At 40.6% G+C, this 27,637-nt stretch overlaps 1 protein-coding gene across 6 annotated transcripts; it reads left to right on the forward strand.

Annotated features, from left to right (window-relative positions):
• On the forward strand, positions 1 to 27,197 carry LOC146661589 (band 4.1-like protein 3). Of its 6 annotated transcripts, none has more exons than XM_085418075.1 (23): positions 1 to 106; positions 3,756 to 3,846; positions 3,925 to 4,098; positions 4,262 to 4,366; positions 4,438 to 4,480; positions 4,555 to 4,630; positions 4,722 to 4,843; positions 4,935 to 5,031; positions 5,115 to 5,202; positions 8,578 to 8,622; positions 9,365 to 9,517; positions 11,230 to 11,327; positions 11,529 to 11,704; positions 13,817 to 13,921; positions 14,023 to 14,150; positions 15,534 to 15,581; positions 15,672 to 15,701; positions 15,823 to 15,999; positions 21,367 to 21,462; positions 23,359 to 23,436; positions 24,966 to 25,064; positions 25,390 to 25,470; positions 26,501 to 27,197. In XM_085418075.1, the coding sequence occupies exons 2-23, from the start codon at positions 3,766 to 3,768 to the stop codon at positions 26,504 to 26,506; spliced, it is 2,106 nt and encodes a 701-aa protein (XP_085274201.1). In that variant the 5' UTR covers positions 1 to 106; positions 3,756 to 3,765; the 3' UTR covers positions 26,507 to 27,197. The 6 variants fall into 6 exon arrangements, with proteins under 6 accessions (XP_085274201.1, XP_085274207.1, XP_085274206.1 ...); XM_085418078.1 differs by lacking the exon at positions 1 to 106 and adding an exon at positions 118 to 260; XM_085418077.1 differs by lacking the exon at positions 1 to 106 and adding an exon at positions 211 to 337.
• Positions 27,198 to 27,637: the final 440 nt, after the last annotated feature.

Genomic DNA, 27,637 nt, shown 5'->3' on the forward strand with positions numbered 1-27,637 from the left:
GCGGTTCGCCACGGCGACACGGTGTGTCGTAGTGAGAGATGACGTGATCAGGAAAAAAAGCTGTCCGTTACCGGGAGGAAGAGGGCAAGCGTCCTGCTCAGGACAGGTAAAGATGACGGGATGATTTACTTAAGAGCGGGAGAAAGAATAGCGATTACTGTTCAGTGATCAGTGACTGAAGCCATGAGCAGTTTGTTATCGATGATAAGAGAGACGGCGCGAAGGAGCATCATTAGTACTTCATCACACTGCAGCTCAGGGTGTGTGTTTGTTTCCTGCTGCAGGACCACAAAGACTCAAACACGCCGGGACAGTCTCGTCCACCGGAAAAACCGCCGTAGGATATAAAAAATCTTTTTATATGAAATTACACCAGTAATTGATCCAGAATGAATGTGATATATTAACCAAACCCGGTTTAGGCTCTGTGTCTGTGGGTCTGTGGATGCTGGCAGCAGATTCGATGAATCAGCTGATATTGTGAAAATCTGTCACTTTATTAGGTACACCGGTCTGTGTAAACTATTCGAATTTAGTGCAACAGCTCTGCTATAAATGTGACCTCTAATGAACCCAGTAAACTAAATGATGTATTTATTTGCGAGGTCATGGTTAATGACTGTGTTGGACTGAAGTGCTTTTTAAAAAAAATTCTCTTCTCTTTGTGTCAGGGACCAACGTCAATATTAAAGACAGCTGTCACCATACAATAGCTGCTACACCCCCAACTCTGCAATTTAGATAAGGTGTGCAGGTATGCATTATAAAGTAAATCATTATACTCGAGACTGTTTAGTTTTTCTAATGTGTCATGGGGAATGAGCCTTGCTCATTAGCTTCAGAAACTATTTTATTTATTAACTAATGTTACTTAGTTATGGCTGTAAAGTTTTATCATGATATTCAGGTAAATTTGATGTAATGATATTTTTGATAATATAGAAAAAGAAAAACTGAAACATGTCTTATCAGTGAGTGCAGGCAGCAGGATCAGTGCAAACAAAAAGAAGGGCATTTTCTGTCTTTTCCAATAAGTTCACTGATGACAGACTACCTAACTCGATGAGTAAATTTGTCAGGATGCAGGTGCAATAAAGCGCAGGTCAAATGTAAGCACTAAAATATCCCAGGTGCTGGAAAATTTAAGTAAAAGTGTACCATAACTATTTTAACACATTAACAATACATAAAGTAACTTAACTCTTCAGAAACTGAAGAATATTTTCTACCTGAGATGTTGCATCTAAGTTTATTTTCTTTTTAAACGGTTACTTAAAAACCACCTTTCCCACCATGTTACCTTGTTCTTGCATAGTATTTTTAGACCAACCCCTTTTTTTTGGTGGGTGGCTGTCATGTACTGACCCTGATCGCTGGTTGCTTCAGTCTCCATGCCAAAGTACCCTTGGGCACGATACTGAACCTTAAGGTGCTCTCTTATGTAGATGAAGTATAGAGAAAAGTGCAGAAAAGCTTTGTATGAAAAACATTACTAACATGACCTTTTTACCTTGAGACCTGCTGCTCTTGGTCTCAGACATGTTTGGGCTTATGTCATTGTTGTGGGCAATGTTTTGCATAACTAATGCAAAACTAACAAGCACCTCTGATTGTAAGGCGATAGGAGGCAACCTCTCAGCTGCAGCCTGACTGACAGACTGCACTCACTCTCAGAGAGACTGTTGAAGGTTTGGAAACAACTGCTATGTAATTTGTAAATGCAGACAGATTTCCAACATGTTTTCATTAGACCGAATGAGTCTTTGTCATTTAGCACAACTCGAATTGAGTCAACTCAAATCAATTTACTGACCTTCCAACTAGTAGATGACTCACTATCATCTAATCCACAGCCTCCCAAAGATCCCTGAGGTAGTTAAACAACTCCTTAGTGGCAGTGCCTGTGGTTGGATGAGATTTCGTCCTGAGTTTTTCAAAGGTCTGGTTTAGTGGCCTCAGGATCTCATCTCTGTTTTTTGCCAGTGATGTGGTTTTGTTGGCTTCATCAAGCAATAACCTCCAGCTTGCACTTGGGTCATTTGCATCTAAATTAGAAGTGACTTGGGTGATTATTAGGGAGAAGTCTTTGGCAAGGTTTCTCAGTTGGAAAAGGGTAGAGAAGTTTGGCTACGAGTGTGGGGAGATTTGAGTGGCAGATGACAGAAGACTAACACGCAGTGGTGCAGACTCTGTATCTGTTTGTTGTGGTGAAGAGCAAGCTAGGTACAAAAGTGAGACTGTCAATTTACCCATTGATTTACATTCTTACTCTCAACAAGCTCTGTGTAGTAATCGAAATAATGAGAAGGGCTGAAAGAGTGCCTGGGCTCAGGATTAGAGGTAACGTGAGGAGCTTGGTCATTTGGGAGCTGCTTCCCAGATAAACAGCAGAAAGCGAATATGTGAACATATTAAATGACGAGTACTTGGAGCTAGCTTTATATACTCACTCAATGTTCAGACTGTCCTTATGCATGTGTGGTAATATTCACAAATGATCCAAAGTAGTTGGTGCATCATTGCACAAACTGATGCATTTCTGTCTAGCTTCAGAAATGTTTATCATTGTATTTAATTAATACTCACGTTTTAATACATGCTGCCGTTCATTTCTGATGGACTTTGATGTATTCTTGCACCTGCCACTGATCACAACATTTCTAACGTCCAAGTATTTGCACATCATCGGGGGCCAAATGTTTTGACCATGGGACAAAGTTAGTTTTTCATGTAATTACATTCAAATATTATTTTCTACATTTGTGTGATATAGTGAAGAGGATCCACAAGGACTTCACAAGATGCAAAAACAGACATTTTGTTTAGAAACTGATTCCATGAGCCAAATTTAATATCAAAACATTGAAATAGAAACTAAAAAAAATTCTGTGTCACAAAAAAGGCGCTTATGAAATAAGAGGCCAAAAGGGCAGGAGCTTGAGCGGTGCCTGCTCCCAGTGCAGAATACAGAGTACCTACAGGAAACATGATGTGTGTAATTTCTGTTATCGTACTGAAGAACAACTTGACCCTGAACAGTTCAGTAATAACCTCAATCCAGTCTGAACTAATTCTGGTTTAGTTTGGTTCAAGTTATTATTAAGTTTGAATATTGATTTAGGACACAGTTTCATGCACTCTGTGCAAGCCAGTTAACACAGTAATTTTATGGACTCTATGGATGTGATAAAAGCAATGAATAAAAAAAAACAACAACATCATCGCCATTGTCTGTCAGACTCCAAACCACATTACATCAGCTTGTATTTTAGCCTTAATCCCTCCCTCCGCTCCCTCATGTTGCCATGGCAAACCATCACCTGACAGCTGGATGGGGGTCAGGCTGTTCAGTTTGATGAGACAGAATAATCGGGTATTATTCAATCAAATTCAAACTTTGTGTTTGAATCAGGTTTACTTGTTTCTCTTGTGACTGTAAATAAAATATCTTTGGTGAAAACACTGACTGGTTATCCTACATCACCAATATTTGAACTTGTGACGTTTTGATGCTTTATTGTTAAAGTGTGAAAATACTGCTAAATGCAGTGTGTCACATACACAGCTTATCATTTACCTTTTTAAAAAAAAAATTGAGCCAGCAGTTATTTGGTCCTTTTCTACTCCTTTCAACCACATTATAATGTTTATTACTACTATATCTGAACCCAGCGTTTATGTGACATTCAGACAGTGTTTTCTCGTGCTTTAACACCACAAAACTCTATGGTAACCATGTTATTAATATATGGCAGGTGACTCACCATGACGACAGAGCTAGGTGAAGCCCAGCCCACAGAGGCGGAGTCTTTCCCTGAAGCTGCCAACCACTCCACACCGAAACAGGTAAAAACACAAAGGATAGAAGGATCAGTAAACATCATGAGATCAATACTGCTGTGACATCACTTCCTGCTTCCTTAGGGTGAGAAGGGTGGGGTGTCCCAAGCTCAGGGCTCCTTGGCAGAGGACTCAGCCAGTAACCTGTCGTCAAGCAGCTGGATTGCTCGCTCTCCCGCTAGAAACCCACTGAGCTTTAGAACAATGCAGGCCAGAGTGACCCTGCTAGATGGCTCCATGTTCACCTGCACCGTGGAGGTGAGATGGCTTGTTCGTGTAAAGGGGCATGGAGATGAGGAAAGAGTGAAGACAGATGGAGTACCGATAAAAGATATAAATCACAACAGAAATAACAATCAGGAGGGAGAGAGCCCAAAATGACAAACAGTAAAATCACTGACCTATTTCTGTCTGTGCTTAGAAACGAGCTCGAGGTCTGCAGCTGTTTGAGAAGGTTTGTGAACACATAAACCTGCTAGAGAGAGACTACTTCGCTTTGTCCTTCAGAGATGCTGACAATAACAAGGTACCTGTCCACCCGTCCATCTGTTTACTGTCTTCCACCTGTCTTTCTAACCTCTGACCTTTTCATTGCAGAACTGGTTGGATCCAGGAAAGGAGATGAAGAAGCAGGTCAGAGGTCAGTATGGTCCCACAGCAAGTTGGGCAGGTTAACCCTGTGTGTTATACAACTCATCGCTGTGTGTCTCACAGGTGTTCCCTGGAACTTCTCTTTTAATGTGAAGTTTTACCCTCCTGATCCTGCACAGCTGTCTGAGGACATCACCAGGTAGGCTCACACACCTGTCAATCAAAGCTTTATACTGCATGTCTCACTTGTTTCCATGTATGATGACGCTGATAATTTTTTCTGCCTTCAGGTACTTCCTGTGTCTCCAGCTCAGACAGGATATAGTTTCTGGTCGTCTTCCTTGTTCGTTTGCAACTCACACCATCCTCGGCTCCTACACAGTCCAATCAGAGCTTGGAGACTATGATCCCGGTACTCACTCTGCCCTATTATACTACTGTGACCTCTCTGTCCACATTTCTCTCTCACTCTGACCGCTCGTGCGTCTGTTTACATATTTCAGATGACTGTGGTGCAGACTACATCAGTGAATTGTGCTTTGCTCCGAATCAAACTAAAGAAATGGAAGAGAAGATCACAGAGCTGCACAAAACCTACAGGTTGTTCACCGCACATATTTTTTTCTAAACGGTGTCAATATTCAGAGCAGCAAAATTTTTTAAGTGTATGACTGTGTTTTTAGAGGAATGACTCCAGCTGAAGCAGAGATGCATTTCCTGGAAAATGTAAAGAAACTTTCCATGTATGGAGTCGACCTCCATCATGCAAAGGTAAAGACACTGTTGACAGTAAGCCCTGTTATTTAAAAAATAGCAACAACTTAGTTTCTACCCTAAATCATCACAATAGTGATCGGTAATCTATACCAAACCTGCATGTTTCCACCTGCACACAGATAAAATTGAGGCATTTTAAATACTTAGCAATATTGCAAGTCATAGATAATTCAGGCAGCTACCAGTTATTTAGTGTGACAAGGACTAGCTATGCATTATGAAGCATTTACAAATGAAATGGAACGACTCCAGCAGTTCATAAATACACAGGTGTCAACATTATATTCTTAATAGATGTTGTAGTGATACAGCAATTCATGATTAGTTCAGGTCTTTAGAAAGCATTTTCTTAAAGGGTGAGGCTGTCACGAGGGCGGCCCGACGTCCTCTAGTCCTCACTGCCCGGTACCATGGAGACTGGCATTTCCCACAGAATACCAGAACTGGCAGGGCCACCGCTGGTATTAGCTTTTCACAGATGAGAGCTGGTTCGTCCTGAGCTTATGTGACAGAATTTGATTTTCCTGGTGTCTTTGAATTCAGGCCTCTGCAGGCTGATCCTTTCATTCCCAACACATTACCCAGGCCTTATCAGTAACTGACAACCAGCATGCTTTATTTTTTATATTGAGATTTGATATGTTTTCAAAGTGGTTATTTAATGTTTTAAGCAGTGTAAAATCAGCTGATTCCCAGGTCAGGTGCAAAGCACTTATTGATTTCACTGAACAAAACATGTATATGTGAAAGAAAATGACAGATTTAACTACTGGTAGCCAAGCTAGGATCCAGAGGCTTCGACCGTTAATTTTAACTGATGTCAGTTGTCAGATTCGACTAGATTAAAGCGCTGTTCGTCTTCTTTATCCTGACCCCACGATTATTAAATGTGCTCAGACTGTGTTCGTCCTTGAATGAACATATGAAAGCACACAGTGTGTTTTGGTTTCTGGACCCAACAATCTGATCAATATGGATGGCCCAGTTCCTGTCAAGAGTCAATTACATGTGAGTGTGTTTGTATGCATGTGTGTGCATATTTGTTGACAGTAATGGTTTTTCCATCAAGGCTGTTTTCCACTGATTCACTGTGTATGAAACACACATCACAGAATGACATTTTTGAAGAATGGATGTCATTCTCTGCATTTTGTGTCATTTTGCCGTGTGTGTGCGTGTGTGTTACCATTTAGTGCAGCTACAGTTTTGGAGGATTTTGGAGATGACCTCTATGTCCAGTTGATGGAGGAATCTAACCAGTATATTGATTCAAACTGAATTCAAACAGCCAGAGCAATGACAGGAGAAAATTCCCACAGCTAGCAGTTCAATATTCAGGCCACAGAGTAATCACTTTGCCGCACTTGTCTGGAATTATACCACGTTTATCTGCTAGTGCCATCCCTCCACATTTCTTCAGATTAACTCTCTGTTAAAAAAAAAAAAGGTCACACCACAGTGCAGGAAATGTGAGTGTACAATCCCCATGATGACATATGCTCCTCTTAGCTCTCCATTTAGCTCCAGCTTTTGTCTCCTCCATAGCTCCTTTGGGACAACAGGCCTTGCTCCAGGCAGAACAACTGTCGGCCTGTGCAGATTTTTCATCACTTTGTATGTGTAAAGGAAAAACACAAGCCAACTTCATATGAAAACAAAAAAAAAACCAGGTGCTTGAGCTGTAATATCCTCACCATGTTACCAGAAAAAAAAAAAAACTTATGACATTCCCTTTCTTTCAGCAGTTTATACTTGTTGTGCTATAGAGGAAAATGCCATTAAATGTAATTAATTCCAATTATATAATGACTATGTTTTCATCTTATTGTTACTTTTTGTCACCCCAATTTTCTCGTTTTTGCCTTTGTTTTTTTATGCCACCTTTACCATGATTCATCCTATTTCCCACGGAGTTTGTGCTTTGCTGAGGCAAAGCTCAAATCCTGCAATCACAGAATTGTTGATCATGGTTTCCAGGATTTATTATAAGACACGAGCATGTGCACTTATCTTGGATGATTGAATCCATCTCGACTTACTTAGTTCTCCTGAGTCATTCATACATCAATCCATTTTCATAGTTGCTTATCTATTTCAGGATTGCAGAGGGGCTGGGACCTATTCCACTCAATGGGTGTCCAGCCAATCTTGATGCAAGAACAACAGGCCTTTTTTCCCCTTGACTTTACCACTTTACCATTTACATTATTTTATTTTATTTTTTACATGTTTCTTTGATATAATGGAGAACGATAGCAAGGATCTCATATGTTGCAAACACTTATAGGAAAATAAATAAAAATTTAGTAGCCAATGACTGCTAAACACTGACACTGCCTAATATTGCATAGAAGTAAAGGCAGAGCATCTGAACAAGAGCACACTTCTGAAGCTGAGGGTGGAGAATTAGTGGATTCAAATATGAAGATGAGGCAAAAAACTGCAAAATGACTGGACATACTGGCCAAGGTCTATGGCTCAAATGTATCTGTGTACACAAACATTCAAAGAATCTTCTCAGAGAGTTTTAGTCTATACATTTCTAAAAAAAACTTAAGAAAACTCTCCCAGTAACTCTACTTGAGGCGACTCTTGTTGTGATTTGGCGCTATATAAATAAAATTGAATTGAATTGAATTGAATTGTGGAAGGGCCTTTAGGCTTAGTACGTTGTTTGGTAAGTTAAGTAAGAAATTGTGTGACTGGTTGTTAATAAAATCGTGTTGCAGACTGGATGTGAATTTGCACAGAAGTCCATGCACATGCTGATAATTCATTTTACCTTTTTGCTGTATTCAGTTATTAACCATTTGACAAACAGAGAGAACCACTTTTTTCTCCAGCAAGGCTGCAACGTCTGTGAATTCTCTTTTGTTAATTTATAACGTGTAAAATGAAATGACGTGCTTCACAAAATCAGAATTTTGCGGGCTGTAAGAGACAAAGTCGTCACTCCCGCGCTGTTGTATTTTTCCAGTTGTTAAATATCATTGAAGTCATTACTTAAATCTTTGCTGCCGTGGTGTTATTATGCTCCGTAGGAGATAGGTGCACCTGTCTAAGATATCCTGTTTGATGGAAACATGCTATAAGTGGCGCATGTACATGTGATCAGTGAGCAGCTTCATTTAAACAAAGAGCACCACAAAGATGAAGAAACTTGCTTGCACTGAATGACAGTAAGCTAAACACTGATGGTTAGCGCTTGCAGGGACGGTAGCATTACCCTTTAATGTTTTTATGTACAATGGTGTTGTAATGGTATAAAACTGGTATAACTTTAGACCAGCTGTTCTGTTGTTGCTCGGTTTTTTGGTTTGTTTGTTTTTTTATTTGTTTGTCATCTGTCTGTCTGTCTGAATGGAGTAGATGATAGGAAGCGGCTTTGTTTGCCTGTCTTCAGCTAAGTCAGAGGTAAGACTCTTTCCTGTGTGTAGGCGTGTTTATATGTGGTTGTATTTTAAATGTGTATGTGTGTGTTAATCCAAACATTTCCATCTGGATGTTACTGTTTTTGTGTAGAGTTAGTTATTCATAAACAGCTCCTGACTTCACAGTAAGCCTTAAATCCACCCCCATGCTCCCATTTTAAGCATCAAGTAGTGCTGATTAAAAGATGCAACTGAGAAAACTGAGGCTGCTTGTCTAATGTAACACTTGATATTCTGATTCTCTCAGAGCTGTAATCACAGTTTAAATCTCTCATGTGTCCAGATAGAACTGCAGTCTAAAGAAGTTTTGAGCGATATAGTTTCAACAGAAACTGAGAACCGCAGATTTCAACAGCTCAACTCAGATTCAGACCTGCACCGAAAAGGAAAATAACAGCGGCTTCATAAGAACCTCTAAAAACATTGAAAAAACCAAATAAGCAAATTTTCTAAGCTTTGTTTTTTTTTTTTTTTTAATCAAACTGGTGATGCTGCATCTTCATGTAATACAGACTGCTGGAATTGACTTAGAAAGATGTTTAGCTACTGCTTCAAATAGCTTTCCAAATAAGCACGATTCATTTCTCCCAAAAGTGTTATTTCAATCCCAATTTAAGTGCCCGAAAATATTTTAAAACCCTTTCTTGGTTTTAGGAGCCATCTACAATGATAAACATGACTGGAGAGTTCTGTGTTAGCTTGGGTGTTTTTGTGTATTTGTGCAGGACTCAGAGGGTGTGGCCATTATGCTGGGTGTGTGCAATAGTGGTCTGCTGGTCTACAGAGATAGACTGAGGATCAACAGGTTCTCGTGGCCAAAGATCCTGAAGATTTCGTACAAAAGAAACAACTTCTACATCAAGATCCGACCAGGAGAGGTAAGAACACACATTGATGACTGGCCACAAGGTGGCTTTATTTCACTCACTGTTAAACAGAGTATTATGATACATCTATGTTGATATATCTATGTTACACTGACCCTTATGCTATACTTCAGCAGCGTAATGTTTCTGTAATGTTACTTAGTCCCTGCAAAGGGGCAGGGATAGCTCAGTAGGTAAAGTGGTCGCCCCATGATCGGAAGGTCGGCGGTTCGAATCCACTTAACGGCTACCCTGAGGTACCCGACACACTGCTCCCCGGGCGCCTGCTTAGTGGGCTGCCCACTGCTTCACTGAGTGAATGGGTCAAATGCAGAGAAAAACAAGTAATTTCCCCATGGGGATCAATAAAGTATCCATTATTATTATTAAAATGCTCAAGCATAGTTTGACCACTGAATGAGAAGCCATTTCATATCCAGGTGTAGACTGTTTCCTCATTATTTTACAACAGTTTTCTAAAATAAATGGTCTTGAGTTGATAGCATTTGGTTATGTCTCATAATTAGCAAAAAACATAAACATAATAATTTGAGTGTTTTGAAAGGCGCTTTCAAATAAAACTTATTATTATTATTAATGAGCAAAAAACATAATTTTCAAAGATTGAAAAAATTCAGGGAGTGGCAAAATAAACATGCTGCGTATTCCTGCTTAAAAAGAATTAGGTCATTCATAAACTTCTCTAGTGCTGTGTCTGTATTACAGTGGACTCTAAATCCTGAGTGAAACTGTTTGCACAGTGCGCAATGTGGGAGTCACTTTTAACCTGGTTACAAATAAACAAGTGTGGCTGAGCTGCTCATCCTATTGCTAAGCACAGACACACTTCAAAGAAAACTTGTTTACATTGCTTGTATCAGCTTATTGGTTTGTCACCATAGGTGAACACTGGAACGTAGATCAACCAGTAAATCAAAAGTTTTGATTTAACCTCCTAAGACCTGAACTTTTCCACAGCATGCATTTTTAATTTCTCTTTGATATTTGGGCATATTGAGGCCCGATGAATGCAAAAACAAAGAATTACCAGCTTTTTTTTTTTTTTTTACCTTATTTTTGTTTTTAAGAAAAATAAGAGCCACATATGAGGATATTCGTTTAAAATTTTGATAGAACAGTAGCAGTATAATGTCCTCGTAAAAGGATATCAGGCCCTTGCAGAGCAAAATTGAGTATTTTGGTCTAAATAACCCAAAATGTGATGTCCACATATGTGGACGCCAGGTCACACACCACAACAGCAGATTAGAGTGTTCACATTACTGCAGATCCTTCTGTCTGTCCATCAGCCACTGCTGAACTCCCGTGCACACTTGAGTAAGGTCAAGAGCTGGTCCACACCCATTGCTCTTAATCACTACAACTGATGGGCGGACACTCCTCCCTGAGACCCTGGCACAGATTATTCCAGGGAGACTAAGACGTATGATCCCCTGAAATTTGGAACACATTCTCTGGGCCTCTTTCCTGAAAAGAGGAACCCCGCCTCCAGTCTCCCCGTCCAGAGTTACTGCTCCAGACCTGCAAGAATGTTGTAGAGGCTTGTAAACCAGAAACACCCCACCTTATTCAGACATCACATTCAAAATGTGTCTGAATTTAGTTTAGTGATATTGGTATAGGATGTGCGAGAGTGACACCTACTGATGGGTTTATTTTAAAGCTAAGATGTTGATAAATAATCTGTCTCTCCCCGTCTTCAGTTCGAGCAGTTTGAGTCCACCATTGGTTTTAAGCTGTTCAACCATAGAGCTGCTAAGAGACTCTGGAAGGTGTGTGTGGAACATCACTCCTTTTTCAGGTCAGTCAAGATCATGTCACAACGTGTGGTTTGTTTCAGAAATCATGCGATCAGTTTTGTGACAGCCATCTTTTGTCTCCTTACTTCTCTCTGGTCTGCCCTCCACCCTGTCTGTGTGCTTGTTTTTCAAATTCTCCTCATCTCATCTCCCCTTGCTCATCTCCATCTTATTCTCTTCCCTGTGTGTCTCTCCTCTCTCAGGCTATTATCACCAGAAGAAACTCCTAAGAAGTTCCTGACTCTGGGTTCAAAGTTTCGTTACAGCGGTCGGACTCAGATTCAGAGTCGCAGAGCCAGTGCTCAGATATCCAGACCAGCACCGCATTTCCCACGATGTATCAGCAAGAGGAGCATGTTGAGCCGCAGTTTAGATGGAGGTACTCGTGAATTCTGCATCAGTTATGTTTCCCAGCGTGCTAACAGGGTTAATATGGGTTATTAGTATTGCGCATTGTAAACAGTTTGCAATGAGAGAACTGGTCACTATAGCTCTAGCTGTATCATACTGGTCCAAGTAGTAATACTAGTGGCAATAGTGCATCCAACTGTACCAAGTTTGGAAGTCAAATTTTTCCTTGTATTTACTGGAATATTCCGAGTACTAGACCTGTACTACAAAGGAGGAATGGGGAATTTGAACTATGAGTTTGTTTTTCTTTCCAAGGCCAACTAGGTCAGTCCATATTTTTTAATGTTGTACCAACATTGTCCATTTATATGAATATGGTACTCGCTGTTTTATAAGTATTAATTGTAATCTTGGTTACTGGATTTTTGTGAAGCCACATAACAAAAACATATGGATATGTTTTTGTGTTAGCTAGCTCAGCAAAGTCAAAATGACTTGAGCAGTATTATCAAAGTTCTGTGTGGAGTAGTATGCACTGTGCTGACAGCTGGTTAAGTAACTGAACCAAGGTTTGTGTCTATGTTTTCTATGTGTGTATGCTCCATGTCATTCTTTCTTTCCAATTGTCGCACAAATGCAGTGAGCCACAGTCAAATTTCACCATGTGAACACATCCTTTGCTCAATCCAGTAGCAAACTGCTCATGACCAGCACAAGTCATTTGGAATAATGGGTTTCATTGTTGCATTGTATTGTGAGTTTGTCTTCTCTCTACCATAAACTCTGTTTTATGCTTACTACCTATACTTTTCCCCCCTCTTAACTTTCCCCTTACCTCACAACTGTTTGTGACAAATGGCTGCCCTTCCTGGTTCGGACAGTTAAAAGGGACTTCGTCCTCCACACTGTCACCAAGTACTTGCTCACATAGGATTGTCTGTTCTTTGGAGTTTTCTCTCCAGTATTGTGGGACATTGAGTCAACAGCTGCTGTGAATTGGCGCTCTTTCAATCAGACTGAAATGAATTATATGAAGAAGACTGTTAGGTACTGGCTCTATGCCTACTGCATAATTTTAAGTGTAATTTGTATGTACAGTCCAGGAGAAAATCTTTTTTGCTTTTTTTTGGTTTAAATGGGGGTATATTATTGTATTTATATCCTGTTTTTGTTTCCTATATACTCCCAACAACAACAAAAAAAGAGCCATTATAAACCTGCATAAAGATAAACTTGTTCAGCATAGGTTACTCTACAGTTCTAGCCAGGTTGAAAACAAGCAACCATCCTGATGCTAAGAACTCTGACTCTAGGTTTAGCATACCTCACTAACCCATTAGCCTTATGTTTAGGTTCAGCACTGACTGATTAGTTCATTCTTCCTCAGTATTTGACCGGTTTGTGATTGGTTCTCAGCTTCACAGACTGGACCTACCTCCTCTCCGATTGTCTCTCAAGCCATCACAGCTTCCCCAAAAGTCAATGGTGGCACTCACACAGGTAGTGCTCAATACTGCAGTTGCACTGCTACTGGCTGCTGTGGTACTGCTCTGTGACTGGGCTCCGATCGCTTTATTCAGCTTGTTCAGGAATGCCGTGTACTTGGTTACTCTGCTTCACTCCGATACACCTGATAACAGCTGTACATTTCTGTTCATTCTGCTCACATGCCCTCAGACTTGCATCCTGTTTTCAGCAGAATGCAAAACTATTACATGTTTGTCACATGTAAGGTTAAACAACCACATCGCTCAAATAAACCTGTTGCCAATATTTTGATGTCCAGATAATTATCTGACAGAATTTATCAGTCTCAGTGCACGGTTATGTTGACACTAGTTATTAGCCCCATTAACCACACAGCTAACAGAGCTCAATGAGCCATGATATTCAAAATAATATGCGGTCATGGCTTGGTGGTGGTTCTGAATGCTGATTGGCCCAGGCTACTGTGCATGCACCCTGAGCTGTTAATTGGCTGAGTGTGCCATTACTCTGACAGAGAAGTCGTGATGCTTTGCTGCTGATGAGAACAAACACAGCTTGAATGAGCATCATAGTGGTTGCTGTCTTTACTGTTGTACCTGTTGATGTTATTGTGATGACATTAGGGCTGGTGCACTTCTGTGTGTGTATATAGATATGGGTTCTGGGCTGTATGGAGCATCTAAAGCCATCGCCATCAGTGACCTCATCACAACAGTAACACCTGAGACGAGAATGGAAGAGAGCAGTGAAGTTCAAGGTAAGAAACAATGTCTGTGGTTGATCTTGAACCAGATACTTAATCTGTCAAATTATCTAAGACCTTGCACAAACTTCTCTTTTTTTCCTATGTCACCCTAGTTGAGGAGGTGCAGGAAGTGGAGAATGTGAATGAAATGGAGCAAGAGGAGGAGGAAGAGGAAGAGGAAAACAAAGAAACAGAGATTTCACAGCAGAGTACTCTCACTCCTCAGAAAATAGACACCAAAGTAATTGTCTCACCTGTCAACCCAATCTGACCAGTTTTCTATTGCTGTGTGAAAAACTAGATTTTGGGCCCCATGTTTGATGTTGTGCTGTGTGGCAGGTAGGGTGTAGGACCCACCTACACCCCGATCCACCTTAAACACAGCTTTAATCCTGGGAAAACAAATTCTTCATGGGAAATAATCTTTACAAAATAAACCAAAACCTTCAAACACTAAACTGGGGACAGGAACTTAGAAACTGGGAAACAAACAGAAACACGAAACAATAATGTGAGTGCAATGCAACACAGGGCAAGGAAAACACAGGGCTTAAATACAGCTGGGAGAAATCAAACTTAACGAGGCAAGGGAAGCAAAACTAGACACACTGACATGAGACACGGACTTTCAAAGTAAAACAGGAAACACAACAGGCACAGACACTGAACAAAACCTACACTAAACTCTTAACCAGAATTAAACTGAAACATAGGATACAGAATAGTAGCAAAATCCAAGAAACTAAAAATGCTGGGTCAAAATCATCCAGAACCATGAAACCATGAAGGCCCACAAACATTTAAAATGGTGTGTTAACCCCATACAGGTGCCATCCTTCTCATTAAATCAAGTTTGTGTTACTCCCAGCAGCTGGTAAAATCAGAAAAATACATATAATACAAACGTAATAATAATCTGACATTCCTACTGAAGTTCTCTATGTGCTCAACTTTATATTTAGTTTTTACAAAAGTAGATGTTTTTACCATTTGAATCCTCGGTTAAAGAGCAGCTTGCAGGCAAAAGATTCTCTTTATTTGCATATAATATTTGTTAGGAATCAGTTTGGAAGTGAACACATGCATTTTACATGGTTTGCAAGAGAGTTATTTGGTGGTTTGTGCAGGGGAAGAAAGGACTTTCTTTCAGTCATGAAAGAAATACATGCGCGGTTAATTTAAGTTCCTGGATGTAAGAAGCCTTGATTAGAATTTAGAAGCCAGAACTGTATGATACTAATAGCTGGTGTAGTTCTTTCACTAGTGTCATGGGTGGGTGAGAGACACAGTTTAACAAAAACCCATTTCCTATTGCTGATATCGACCTCATCAGCTACTCTCTCTCCTGTTGCAGTCAAGCTGATTTTAGAGGTGGACAGAAACTCTGCTACAAAAACAACTTTAAAGGGATTATTTCAATATGTGCATTTTTGCCTCATTGCTTAATTTTCCCTCTGAGGTCCCAAACCTGCAAGTTGCTCTTTGAAACTATTTCAGATCCTACCACACTTCATTTCACAGCAGAAGGCGAACTAACTGGTTTTGATCTGGAGGTTATATTTGCACTGATAATTCAACTTAAACGTTTTTGGGTTTTTTTGCTTACTTACTTTTTCTTGTTCAGACTGAGCTAACTGATACTGCTGTGGACGAAGACCTGACAGCTACTGAGGTACACATCTGTGATCGTATGGTTAATAATTCCATTGTGGAAAGACTTGTTAACATAACCTGTCTCTCTGCCTACCTATCTATCTGACAGTCTGACCAAGATGAAGATTTGAAAACTCAGGTAACACCTGAACTATTTTTTCTTCATATGTGTTGATCCCTCTTCTGTCCTCACTGATGTCTTCTGTCTCATCTTACACCCCCCCCCCCCCCCCCCCCCCCCCTCTCTGCCCTGTCTTTAGGGTAGTCCTGAGGAGATGCAGAAACCTCAGAGCACCATCAGCGCCCTCAGACGCTCCTTTTTAGAGGGAGGAGAAGGAGAAGGAGGAGGAATGACAGAGTGGGAGAAGCGTCTGGCCTCGTCACCTCTCCGAAGGGTCGATGACTCCCCAATGATTGAACCTCTGGAGCCCGATGAGGTGAGACAGTCATGGATGGGTTATCTTGTGGCATTGGGTTCACAGACACCTGCAGTTGGTAAATGTTGTTTCAGTGCTGTGACTTGGAATTTTTTCCATTAATTGTGATGTAGTACATTGCCACAGTTTGTGGGTTGAATATTTACAATACACATCTTTGAAGTTAAACTGTTTTTTTTTTTCAGGTACCTTTTTTTTGGTAATGTGTGTGTAAAGCTGTGCTCACTTGCATAAAAGTGTTGCACTACAGGAGCCGGTGCCATTATCCCAATTTGCTGTTAGCATGTTGATAAGAAAACGAATCCCAATCTTATCTTTCAGATGTCGGGGTTGCAGACATTTAGACTGTCTCAATAGTTTTGAAAATTCTTCATGGGCCCAAGTTAACCAGCCCCGAGGAAAACCCCCAATAGCAGGAGGTGAAAATAGATCTACAGGTCACATGTCTATGTGCTTGTTGTTACCTCCTGTTGACAGTTATAAACGGGAAATATTGATCTGTATCTCAAAGCTGATTAATTTATGACCCTTACGATCAGTAGAAACTTCCTAGAAGTTTAGTTGCTCTTCAGCTCAACAACAGTAGAATTTAAGCTGAAACTGGTGGAACTTGAATAAAACCTCAATGTAATATCAAATAAACTTTGAATAAGCCTTGGTGAGAAAGATGGCGTTCAGTATCTTGCCCGTCAACATTCACACAGGCAGACAGAGCTGATCTGCATCTGTCTGGCTTCACCGCTGCTACTTTGAGTCATGAAACTGGGCCTTCCCACTGGATTTGTGTATTGTGTTACAGCCCAACCAGTTTCACTATAGTTTCAGAGAATGAAATTCTACTGTTTTATTAGTCTGTAATTTAGCACTAGTTAGCCAGTAGCACTCATGCCATTTACAGTATGTATGAAGCTTGTATTGTTTATATTATTTGTTTATAACACTACATCTAACCACTACATCCTCTCAACAAAACATAGTAACTTCTAGCAACAATCAAACAAAGGAAAAACAAAGAAATATGGCAGCAACCAAATCAGGTGTTATGCTTTAAAGTCCAAAATGACTGGATTATTGCTGTCATGATGGCTATATCTTTCTTTTGCGCTCAGGAAACTGGTCTCGTATGTCACATGATTTCTTGCTGAGTCTGTGCTTATTTAATATTGCTTACCTGTGCGCTCCAGGAGGGCGGGTTCATGACAAACCAAGCTCCTCCTCGGCCATTCAAAAAGAAGAGCTACACAGTGGGGCAGACTTACTGCACAGTCTCTGGCAGGGTTTTTACCATGACGATCATGGATGACAGCTCTGATGCTACCATGACAACAGCAAGTGTCAAACCCTGCCAACAAGTTCAACACATTTCACAGCTCACTGCTGACGATGACATCACAGAGGGACCGCTGATTGCCATCCCTGAGGTAAAGACTCCGACTTCACCTTCGGACCTGCCAGCTGTTGACAACAGACAAACGATTAGTGTGGCTGAAGGTCTCGACTTCTGTGGGGCCAGAGTCTCTGTGAAGTCCTTCCCTGCCACCCCTACATCCTCACTGGACAAGCTAAGCCCCATCTCTGGCAGGAAATCACCTTTCATGGCAGCAGTGGTATGCTGATTGGTTGGTTGGTGGTCAGCATGAAAACAAGCATGAAAACAACAACCTGGCAGCAAAATGTTAACCTCTGCAGCACTGACACAGGAAGCGTGGCTTAACACTGGCTCGTCTGAGCTAGTTCAAACTGAATGTCTTGAGCTCCAAAAGACTGTAGATATCTGAGGGACCAGAGTATCAGGAGACCAGGATCTCCACCTGGTGAACTAGGTCTCCTGGTGGTCTGAAAAGGAGATGCTGCAGAAAAGTTGATTTTCCATCAGAAAAAATTGATTACAGGATTTTAATCACAATTGATGCTGGATTAGATCATAATGGATGTTCTGCTCTGTTGTGACTGGTTGTTTTGCATCTTTTGTGGCATTAGCTGATTTCCACGTAATGTGTGTCTTAGACGGTCTTGTTGCTGACAGGTAGTTTTAAAAAACCAAAAGTTTTTCTTATTTAAAGATTACATGATTCCAGCAGGTTCATCTACCCATCTAAAAGAAATGTGCGACGGTGTCCTGATGCTGACAAATCTTCTAAATTATAAAACTTAAATGGAAAAGTGTGACTTGTTGATATTACTGTTTTTATAGTGCTTTCATCCTATTTCATTGTCTGCCATAGATGGTCAGTGAGTATGTAGCAATCAATCACAACAGAGCTTATCCAATCTAGTGGTGCTGGTCCTTCTCTGTTTTTGATTGGGTTTCCTTCTTCTCCAGGAAGCGGCACCTGTGAGCTGCAGTGTTCAGTTTAAACTCTGCCCAGCTTCTTGCTTCACCTCCTCCCAGAAACCATTTTGTGTCTTCTCCTTTGATCAAAATGGAAAACAGGAAGCTGATCTTTCAAGTTGTTTTCTTCTGTTTGTTGTTGTTTATTTATCCTTCGTGAGCTTGGGGGTGTGGCTTAACTCCATTTTACTGCTATTTTTCACTTCTGTTTTGGTTGGTTACTTTGACTTTGTAATGCTTTTTTACTTTGTTGGAAGCTGCTGCCTTTTTATTAACATTCCTGTCCATGCGAGGTGTAAGCAAAGAGACAGCAAGTCACAAATCCACCACAATGAGAGATTTCATAATAAGTTGTCTCAGTACTTCATGAGGCCTGTACCACAAAGCAGGATTAGAAGTTTAGCAAGGTAAATGCAAGTTTAACCTTGTCACCAAAGTGGCTCAGTTCCACTGGTGTTGCCATGGCACACTTTGATAAGAGAACCACTACTGATCAATTAATTCAGTTGGAACAAAAAAAGTATCCAACCCTGAGCCAAAGACACTTTTCTCTTAGAGCAAATTGGACTTATTCTTAAGCAAACTTAGGGATTCTGAAGTTACCCGTAATCCTTTTATTTAAAAGTCAAAACTAATTGTTAATCCTGTAACGTTGTTGTTTAAGAAGCCTCATGAGGAGTGCTTAGAACTGAGGGGAGATGATGAAGACTGGAAGAGAAAGAACTAGTTAGGTGGGGATTGTCTTGTTTTTGTTTCATTGTTTATTAATGTAAATAATGATTGGACTGGTTGTTATGCAGCTCTTTTCTACTCTACCTGAGCACTCAAAGCACTTTGTACAACATCCCTCATTCACCCATTCACAACAGCATTTGTTTTTATGTATAAGTTCTAACATTTACATTTACCAATTCACACTTTAATGGATGAATAAGAGCAACTTGGTGTTAATAACTTACCCAAGGATATTTGCCACCAGCTTTTCAATTAATAGATGGCTTGCTCTACATCTGAGCTACACCACCCCAGTGTCTAGTTGACATTACAGTTTACTATATTGTGAACTTTCCCAAAGGGGTGGCTGTAGCTCAGGTGGTAGAGCAGGTAATCTACTGATCGGAAGGTTGGTGGTTCGATTCCTGGCTTCCCCTAGTGTGCATGCCAAAATCCTTGGGGAAAATACTAACCCCAAATTGCTCTCCGATGCATCCATCAGAGTATGAGTGTGTGTGAATGTTACTTAGAAAGCACCTAGAAAAAATGTGCTTGTGTAAAGCGCTTTGAGTGCTCAGAAGAGTAGAAAAGCACTATATAAGAACCAGTCTATTTACCAAATGAGCATCATTAAGAAATATAGATCTTCAGGACAAACTCTGTTTCATGTTCTTTTAAAGGAAATTTAATATTTTCTATAAGCCTTAATATAGCAACCACAAGTAAGCCAGTCTGTCAGTTTTCTTGCTGAAGCTTTTTGAATCAACTGAAGACTTTTAAAGGATGTTTTAAGAAATCCTGTTAATAATCAATTACAGTAGTCTAGCCTAAAAGACTGCCTAACATCACTCTGACACAGGATGTTTCTAATTTCAGAGATATTGACTACAGTATGCTCTAATCGCTGTAATGATATATTATGGTCTGCAGTATCAAATGCTGCACTGAGGTCTAGCAGGACAAGCACAGAGATGAGTCCACTGTCAGAGGCCACAAAAAGATCATTTTAACCTTCACTAAAGCTGTTTCTGTGCTGTGATGAGCTCTGAAACTGTAACTCTTCAAATAAAATTCCTCTGCATATGAGTTAGCTGTTTTACATGAGTTAAGGCTAAAGGAATACTTGGCTCAGCAGAGTTCTGACATTGTGTCAGCCTGGCTTCTAAAAGGGATTTCCAAAAGATTTAGGAATGTGTTTATGGGAATTTCTCACCATTATTCCAAAAGTGCATTTGTGAGGTCAGACACTGATGCTGGATGAGAAAGACTGTCTTGTAGTCTCCACTTTAATTCATGTTGTTCTGTCGTGTTGAGCTCAGGACTTTGTGCAGGCCGTTCAAGTCCCTCCACACCAAAATCACTCATCCATGGCTCTGTGAACCTTGCATTGTTTACTGGTTGTTACGGCCCTAGCAGGGCCTCCTCCTGAAGGTGCCTGTGTGGGCGTGTCTCCACCACACAAACAGTCACATACAAGCGGCCCTATACCACAACAAGTTACTTTAATCCAAAAAGTTCAGTAAATCAAGCATACTACTGACCAACCACAAAATGGAGAGCTATGGCCACACAATGATCACATTTAGGGTGATCATTGTGTGGCCAATCACACAATCATGCTGGAACAAGCCATCCAAAAACTGTTCCCATAAAGGTGGGAACATGAAATTGTCCAAAATGTCTGAAGAGTTACTTAAGAAGAGGGGTCGAGCCCAACACCTGAAAAACAACCCCACACCATAAACGCATCTGCCAAACGCCAAACTCAGACTCATCAGTTGAAACTGTCAGATGGAGAAGTGTGATTTGTAACTCCAGAGACCATGCACTTTACACCACTCCATCTGGTACTCTAGAGAGTCCATTAAGCTCTCTATGAACTGTTCTTGAGCTAATCTGAAGGCCACATAAAGTTTGGAAGTCTGTACTAGTTGTCTCTGCAGAGAGTTGGAGACCTCTGTGCACTATGAGAATCTCTGATTTTGCTTTAAAACAGAGTTGCTGTCATTGCCAGCTGCTTCCACCTTTTTATAATACCACTAACAGTGGTATTATAATTAACAAAGACATACTTGTACATTCTTACCCAAAGCTCCTCCATCAAGGTCCTCTCCTCCGGATGCATTTTGGAAACTGAGGCAGGAAGACAAGGAGGCTTTAGATAGGAAAATATCAACATAATTCAAGGCTATTTTAAATAAGCCCACCATGGCTCCACAGTGTCCCCTGCATGGCTGGAGTTTTATTTTGAGACTTTTAATTACAAGTTTCTTCTTTGTTTTCACTGTAACTGTTGTTTTTTGTGTGTTTGATATGTGCAGCCTAAACCTACATTTGATGATATGTCTCCTGAGCTGACAGCTCTGCTGAAATCAGCCAGAGAGCAACAAACCTTCAGAGAACACGACCTGCTCAAGGTGCCTTTTTCACTAGCTGTCTTCCTTGTTGTCCAGTTGTATTTTTGTCTGGCTCTCTTTAACTCCTCTTTCAGGTATTTTATTGCCTGCCTTCTGTGAGTTAATAAGTCTCTTTTCTCTGTGGATTTAATCTCAGTGTTCTTATGTATGAGAACCAGCACTGCATCTTGTCAAACCTACAATCAGTTCTCCTCACTGCAGCTTCTCTCAGCCAGTAAAAGAAATCCAGCATCCCATCTCAATGCTTTACAGTTTCAAAAGCTAGTCTCAGTCTCCAGGTTTGTGCATTCTGAGCAACAAATCATCTCAGCTTCTCAAGAACCCTCCATTGCCACAATTATTGGTCCGAGTTCTAACACTAAGGACATAAGCAGAGCATGGGTTCTCCTTGTCCCTTCACCAAAAGTACTGATCTGATTCATGTCCTCCAGGCTGTTATGACATCCCTGCAAGACATCCACACTCCCCTGCATCCTCTAGCAAGATCATAAAGAACAACCCTGATACCGATCTGCTCCATGACCCTGTAGCAGCTGCTTCACCCATCATACTCACCTCAGTGGTTTCTGGTTATTCTAAGCTGTCCTTTCATTTTCAAGGCTACATATTCACAAAAATATTATAAGTAAAATAAATTAATTTAAAATCCTCAGATCCTGAAGTGCACAGTTTAACTAGTTCGAGCTTAACACATAACTAGCACTGATTAAGAGTCTAATTATAAAGAATTCAAGAATACATTTTTCATCTCAGTGTTCACGTTCCAGCAAATGAATTAAAAGATCACCTGTTTGTAGCTCTTTTGATACGTGGACTATGACAAAGGTTTGTTGTTATTAGACCATGCATGACTTATTTTTATGTAAGAATTGTAATTGTGCTGTTAAAGACCATAAAATGGTCTCACAGCTCTGGGAAAGAAATACGTAAATTGAGGTGACAAGGTCACCAGGATTTGAACTGGTCCAAGATTTCTAGTGCATGTACCTGAAAGAACCTTCACCATGAGGTCGAGGTCACTAAAATTCAAATTCATCTGAGACTTTTAGAAGATGGACCTATGTTGTAAATTTCAAAATGCTACATCGCCTCATTCTCTGATCTCACTTTCACAAACTTGTGTTTCCACACTGCAAACAACAACCCTGTTTAACAGGTCATCTTTTCCAGCTTGCCCATATTCAGATTTTTACTGCATCACACTTTAGTGTACAGTCCATCTCACTGATAAAATTAGCTGGCAGTGGCGCGTGGTTGTTCAAAACTAATATCAGAGGCACATAATTTAAATGTAAGCAAGTAAAGTCATGTGTGTCACTTACTCAGTCGAGGCTCCTCAGTACCCAATCTGCTGGTCACAGTTTCATTTGAAAAAGGTTTATGCACAGATTTAAAGTTCTGGTCCTTGCTGTTTTATAGCTGGTGAAATTCTACACACATATAGTGCTGTGGACATGTTTTGAGGGGTACTGGGGTAACTGGCAGGCAGTTGTTTACCAAACCTTCATCGTAGGCTTTCTGTTCTATTTCCTGGCCTTCAACAGCTTTCCGTCCTTTCTACACCATACTCCTTTCAGTTAGTTATGTCGATACTCTTTTCATATATTATGCCATAGCTAACCTGTTATGTCCATGTCATGCCATCTCTAGCACCACCAGCATTTGGACTCTGGTGGGGTCATTTCCATTTCCTACTCTATGAATAATCACCAAATATTGCTTAACCTCTGTATTTCGAGAAGGTCAGTTCAATTCAATTCACAAAGAACTGCCATTTACATCAGTCCTTCAAATCGGTTTGCAGCAGAATGACACACATGTGCAGCACTCTCATCAAGGAGACATCACTTGTTAAAATAATCACCTAATGTTCTGTGATTTCACTTCGTTTTTCAGACTTCAGAGAAGGTGGAGACAATAATGCTGGTGACAGAGCCACATGACGAGGACGAGGCAATGGTGGACCAGCAAAAGGTAGCAAAAGAAAGTCATGTGGGCATGCCCTTTAGTAATCTACCAGCCAACCCAGCAGGTGTTGACGATAGCACACAGCAATGGGCCTGTGACAGTTTTAATGATGGTCGGGCTAATAGTCCAACAAATGATGATGATGATGATGATGATGATGATATTAGCTACGAGCCCAGCAGCCAGGCTAGCGATGACAATGCTAGTGAGATTAGTGAGGATGCCGTCAGTGTGCTGGTACAGGCAGCAGTGGAGGAGGCCATCGAAGCTGCAGTCAGAGAGACTCAGGCCCCCAACGCTAATGACACTAATCAGGATAACATTAACAACAAGATAGCAGTTAGCTTTTGTGAACAGGAGCAAGCTAGCTCTGTCCTGGACTCTCAAACACCTGGGACTCTGCATTACACTGACAACGAAGACTCAGACGACTCACAGGAAGATGAAGGAGGGTGGCAGTTTGAAGAAAACTCCCCTCCGCCCTCTTTACTCCATCCCACATCCAGGCACTTGGCCCATCAGATGCAACCATCTGCCCACAGGGATGACGATGAGTTCGAACCACTACAGGAGGTAACACCTGAGACACTTGCCCAAATGGCATCTGCGACTCCTATACTAGTTACCCTTGCCCCATTTCACCACCCTGAAACTGCACCTACCCCACCTGACCCAGTGACCTTTGGCCCATTTCTTCCTTAAAATCTAATCTACCCTCTGTTCACATGAATACATCGAAATATTATGTCAGTCAGACGAGAGTTTGATATATTTTCAAACTCTAGGCCGACTTTCCCGTTTTCCTAATTTTGCTTAAAACATAGATTGTATATCAGATGGGCATAGCTTCTGAGTCTTGAAAGGGAAGTCAATATGGAGACCAAGCAACATCTCATTCGACTGCAAAAGGTTTATGAGTGGTTTTAAAGAGGTTTGTGGGAAAACCTCCCTCGGCTCTCTTGCTTCTTAATGTTAGTAATTTTATTTATTCCTGGTGACTTTATGGGCTCAGTGGCTAGTTTGTGAAGACAAAATTCATTAATTTGTAAACTAGAGTATGACCATTGGCTAAGAACTAGACCCCCTTTTAGCTCAGCATTACCTGTTTCAGAATATTAAGATGATAAAGGCAAGAACACTCAGTTTGAGACCTCAGGATGTCTTAACCAGTGCTGGTGCTGGCTGTAAAGGGTTCAATTTTGCCTCTTTTAAGAGGCAACATTGATTAGGAAGATAAACTCTGGGAATGAGGAAGACTAAGTGTTTAGTTTAAGAGGTCAGTTTGTACTATTTAATTAGGTGAAAAGAATTCAGAGGATTACTTTGAAGTGATGTAAAAGTTTACTGCGTAGTTTAATCAATCAAAAGATTTGTAGTTAATATGAGTAGTACCAGAAATAGATGGATACATAAATATTTTTCCCCAGACTGACATCCTGTGTTTTATCCTCAACATTTATTTTTCATCAGTACAAAAATGTGCTGGTATTTGGTTATTACTCTTCCTCATTGGCTGATGTTCATACTTGTTTCAGAGCCAAGTAGAATCTGATACTCCTGCTGGTCTGCTGCTGAGCTCACACAGCTACACTACCGAGACCTCCAACACCACTACCACCACTCACATCACCAAGGTAACACAGGACCAAGGTACCACCATAATACGCAAGATTTACATTACTGCCATGGCAATACCACCACACACCCATCAACAAAATGACATGATAACTATGGGAGCACTACTGCTACTACATGAGCCCCACACGTGTCACCATGGTAAAACCATAACCTAAGAAATCCCACTGCAAACCATGGTAATATTGTCATGGCTGAAAAGGTTTGTTGAAACTATTAAGGGTTTACAAACAGCATTAAAAAGCTGAGAAAAGGCATAGAAGACATATATGAAAGATAAAGACGCTTGACTGAATTCGGATGTTTCTCCCTTTTCTTCTTCAGATGGCAAAAGGGGGGATTTCTGAAACCAGAATAGAAAAGAGGATTGTGATTTCTGGAGATACAGAAGTTGACCACAACCAGGTAGCTTGAATGTTGTTGTTTCTGTAATGGTGTGTTCAAGGGATGAGGACAGAAGGGTTGTTAAAAAGTTAAAAAAAACGGCAAGCTTCATTCACTCATACACAGAGCATTTTATTTTATGCACTTTAAGCAATTAACCACAACATTTGCAACCAATTTGGAATCACCTAACATGCATGTCTTACACTGAACAAAAATATAAACGCAACACTTTTGTTTTTGCTCCGATTTTTCACGAGCTAAACTTAAAGATCTGAAACATTTTCTACATACACAAAGGACCCATTACTATCAAATATTGTTCACAAATCTGTCTAAATCTGTGTTAGTGAGAACTTCTCGTTTGCCGAGATAATCCATCCCACCTCACAGGTGTGGCATGTCAAGGTGCTGATTAGACAGCATGAATATCGTGTGCCTTAGACCAGCGGTCCCCAACCCCCGGGCCTCGGACTGGTACCGGTCCGTGAGTCGTTTGGTACCGGGCCGCGAGAGTTGAGGCTCAGGTGTGAAATGTATAGTTTTCAAGGTTTTTATCGGTTTTCAGTGTGATTTTGTTATCGTTTTTATCGTTAACTCGGTTTTCCTTGGTCTTTTCACGTGTGTTATGAATAAATTTTCTTTTTTCTGGTACCGGTACTAGTTTTATTTTGTTGTATTTATCCACGACACCTTAAAGGCCGGTCCATGAAAATATTGTCGGGCATAAACCGGTCCGTGGCGCAAAAAAGGTTGGAGACCGCTTCCTTAGACTGCCCACAATAAAAGGCCACTCTGAAATATGCAGTTTGATCACACAGCACAATGCTACAGAGCTACACTTTCCTAACATACTAAGCTATGCTAGCATGCACTTAACATCAGTCTGCTCTTTTCTTAACTAGCTTAGCATAGACATGATCAGAGTGATAATCTAAGAATAAAAATGTCTCCACACTGTAAATATCAGTCTCAGGGTCTGTTCTGAGAATAATGCCATGGAATCTTTGAACTACAGTGTGTCTCACTGCTCCTTCTGTCTCATTTTCAGGACTGAATCTGGACGCCCAAGGGGTTTAGTATAGAGTGCATTGCCAGAAACAAAACTGTTGGCTGCAGCATCCACCGAGCATGGATGAACTGAGGATTTGGACACACATTCATGCATGGACACACATATATACAGCATCGCCTGCCTATCTCACAGGGGGTGGAACCAATGGCTGAGTTAGCATTAGTTCGATAGTGTGACTAGATGAGTAGATTTAACTGAAAGTTTCACATGCAGCGCAGAGATGGGAGAGAAAGACGTGTTTCCATAGCAACAGACAACCTACACTGGACCTTCACTATGAATCAGCTTCTGAAGCATTTACTTATATAAGCCTTCCCCCACATCTCATTCCCCAACACTCTAAGGTGGGCATCTGATTGGCTAGCTGACTCAGGTGTGCTTGCTCCTCTATTGTTGGGAGACAGCAGCTTTTCAAAACATTTAGCCTGACATCTGAAAGATAGTGCTTCGAGCTTTACCTGTTGAGAAACTTGATGCGTACTATCACCAGCTGATCAAAACAGTTTCCTGTCTAACAAGAAAAAACAGCTAAAACTCTGCTTTGAATTTACCCATAATGCAATAGTAATGTGCCATTCGCTAAACCTTCCACGAAAATGACGATGAATCATTCATGTGTGTGTGTTTTTGATTTCTGTATCCATTTATTTATTAAATTACAAACTGATCACAGCCCCTGATTACCGACTACTTTCTCTGTTGCATTAGAGACTTCTGCTTCCCTGGTATCAAACTGACCATCACCTCTTTGTGAAAGTTTACCAACGTATAAGAGACAGACGTGTCCCAATTCAGCGGCTAAATCCTTCAAATGATACTGTATACAAATGATGCAGTCTCCATAGATCAGAAATGGTGAACCAAAGAAAGGTTTCCTATTGCATCGTTTAAAAGTTGTGAAAGCTAAGGTCGGCCAATGGCACTGCTCATGCTGTGAAACTCGTTATAGCTTGTTATAGCTTATACTGTAAAACGTTGAAAATGAGCTCAATATTAAATATTGAAATACTGTGAAATACATTATTGAAACATAATGTGAATCTAAAAACATCAGGTATAACCATAACAGCAAAACCATAACATGGATCCGTGTAGTCATTTTCTTTAAATTAG

Source organism: Rhamphochromis longiceps, linkage group LG9 (genome assembly GCF_057381845.1).
Source record: "Rhamphochromis longiceps isolate RC_006_pf linkage group LG9, R_longiceps_female_GT1.1, whole genome shotgun sequence".
In the NCBI taxonomy this organism is placed as follows: Eukaryota; Metazoa; Chordata; class Actinopteri; order Cichliformes; family Cichlidae; genus Rhamphochromis; species Rhamphochromis longiceps.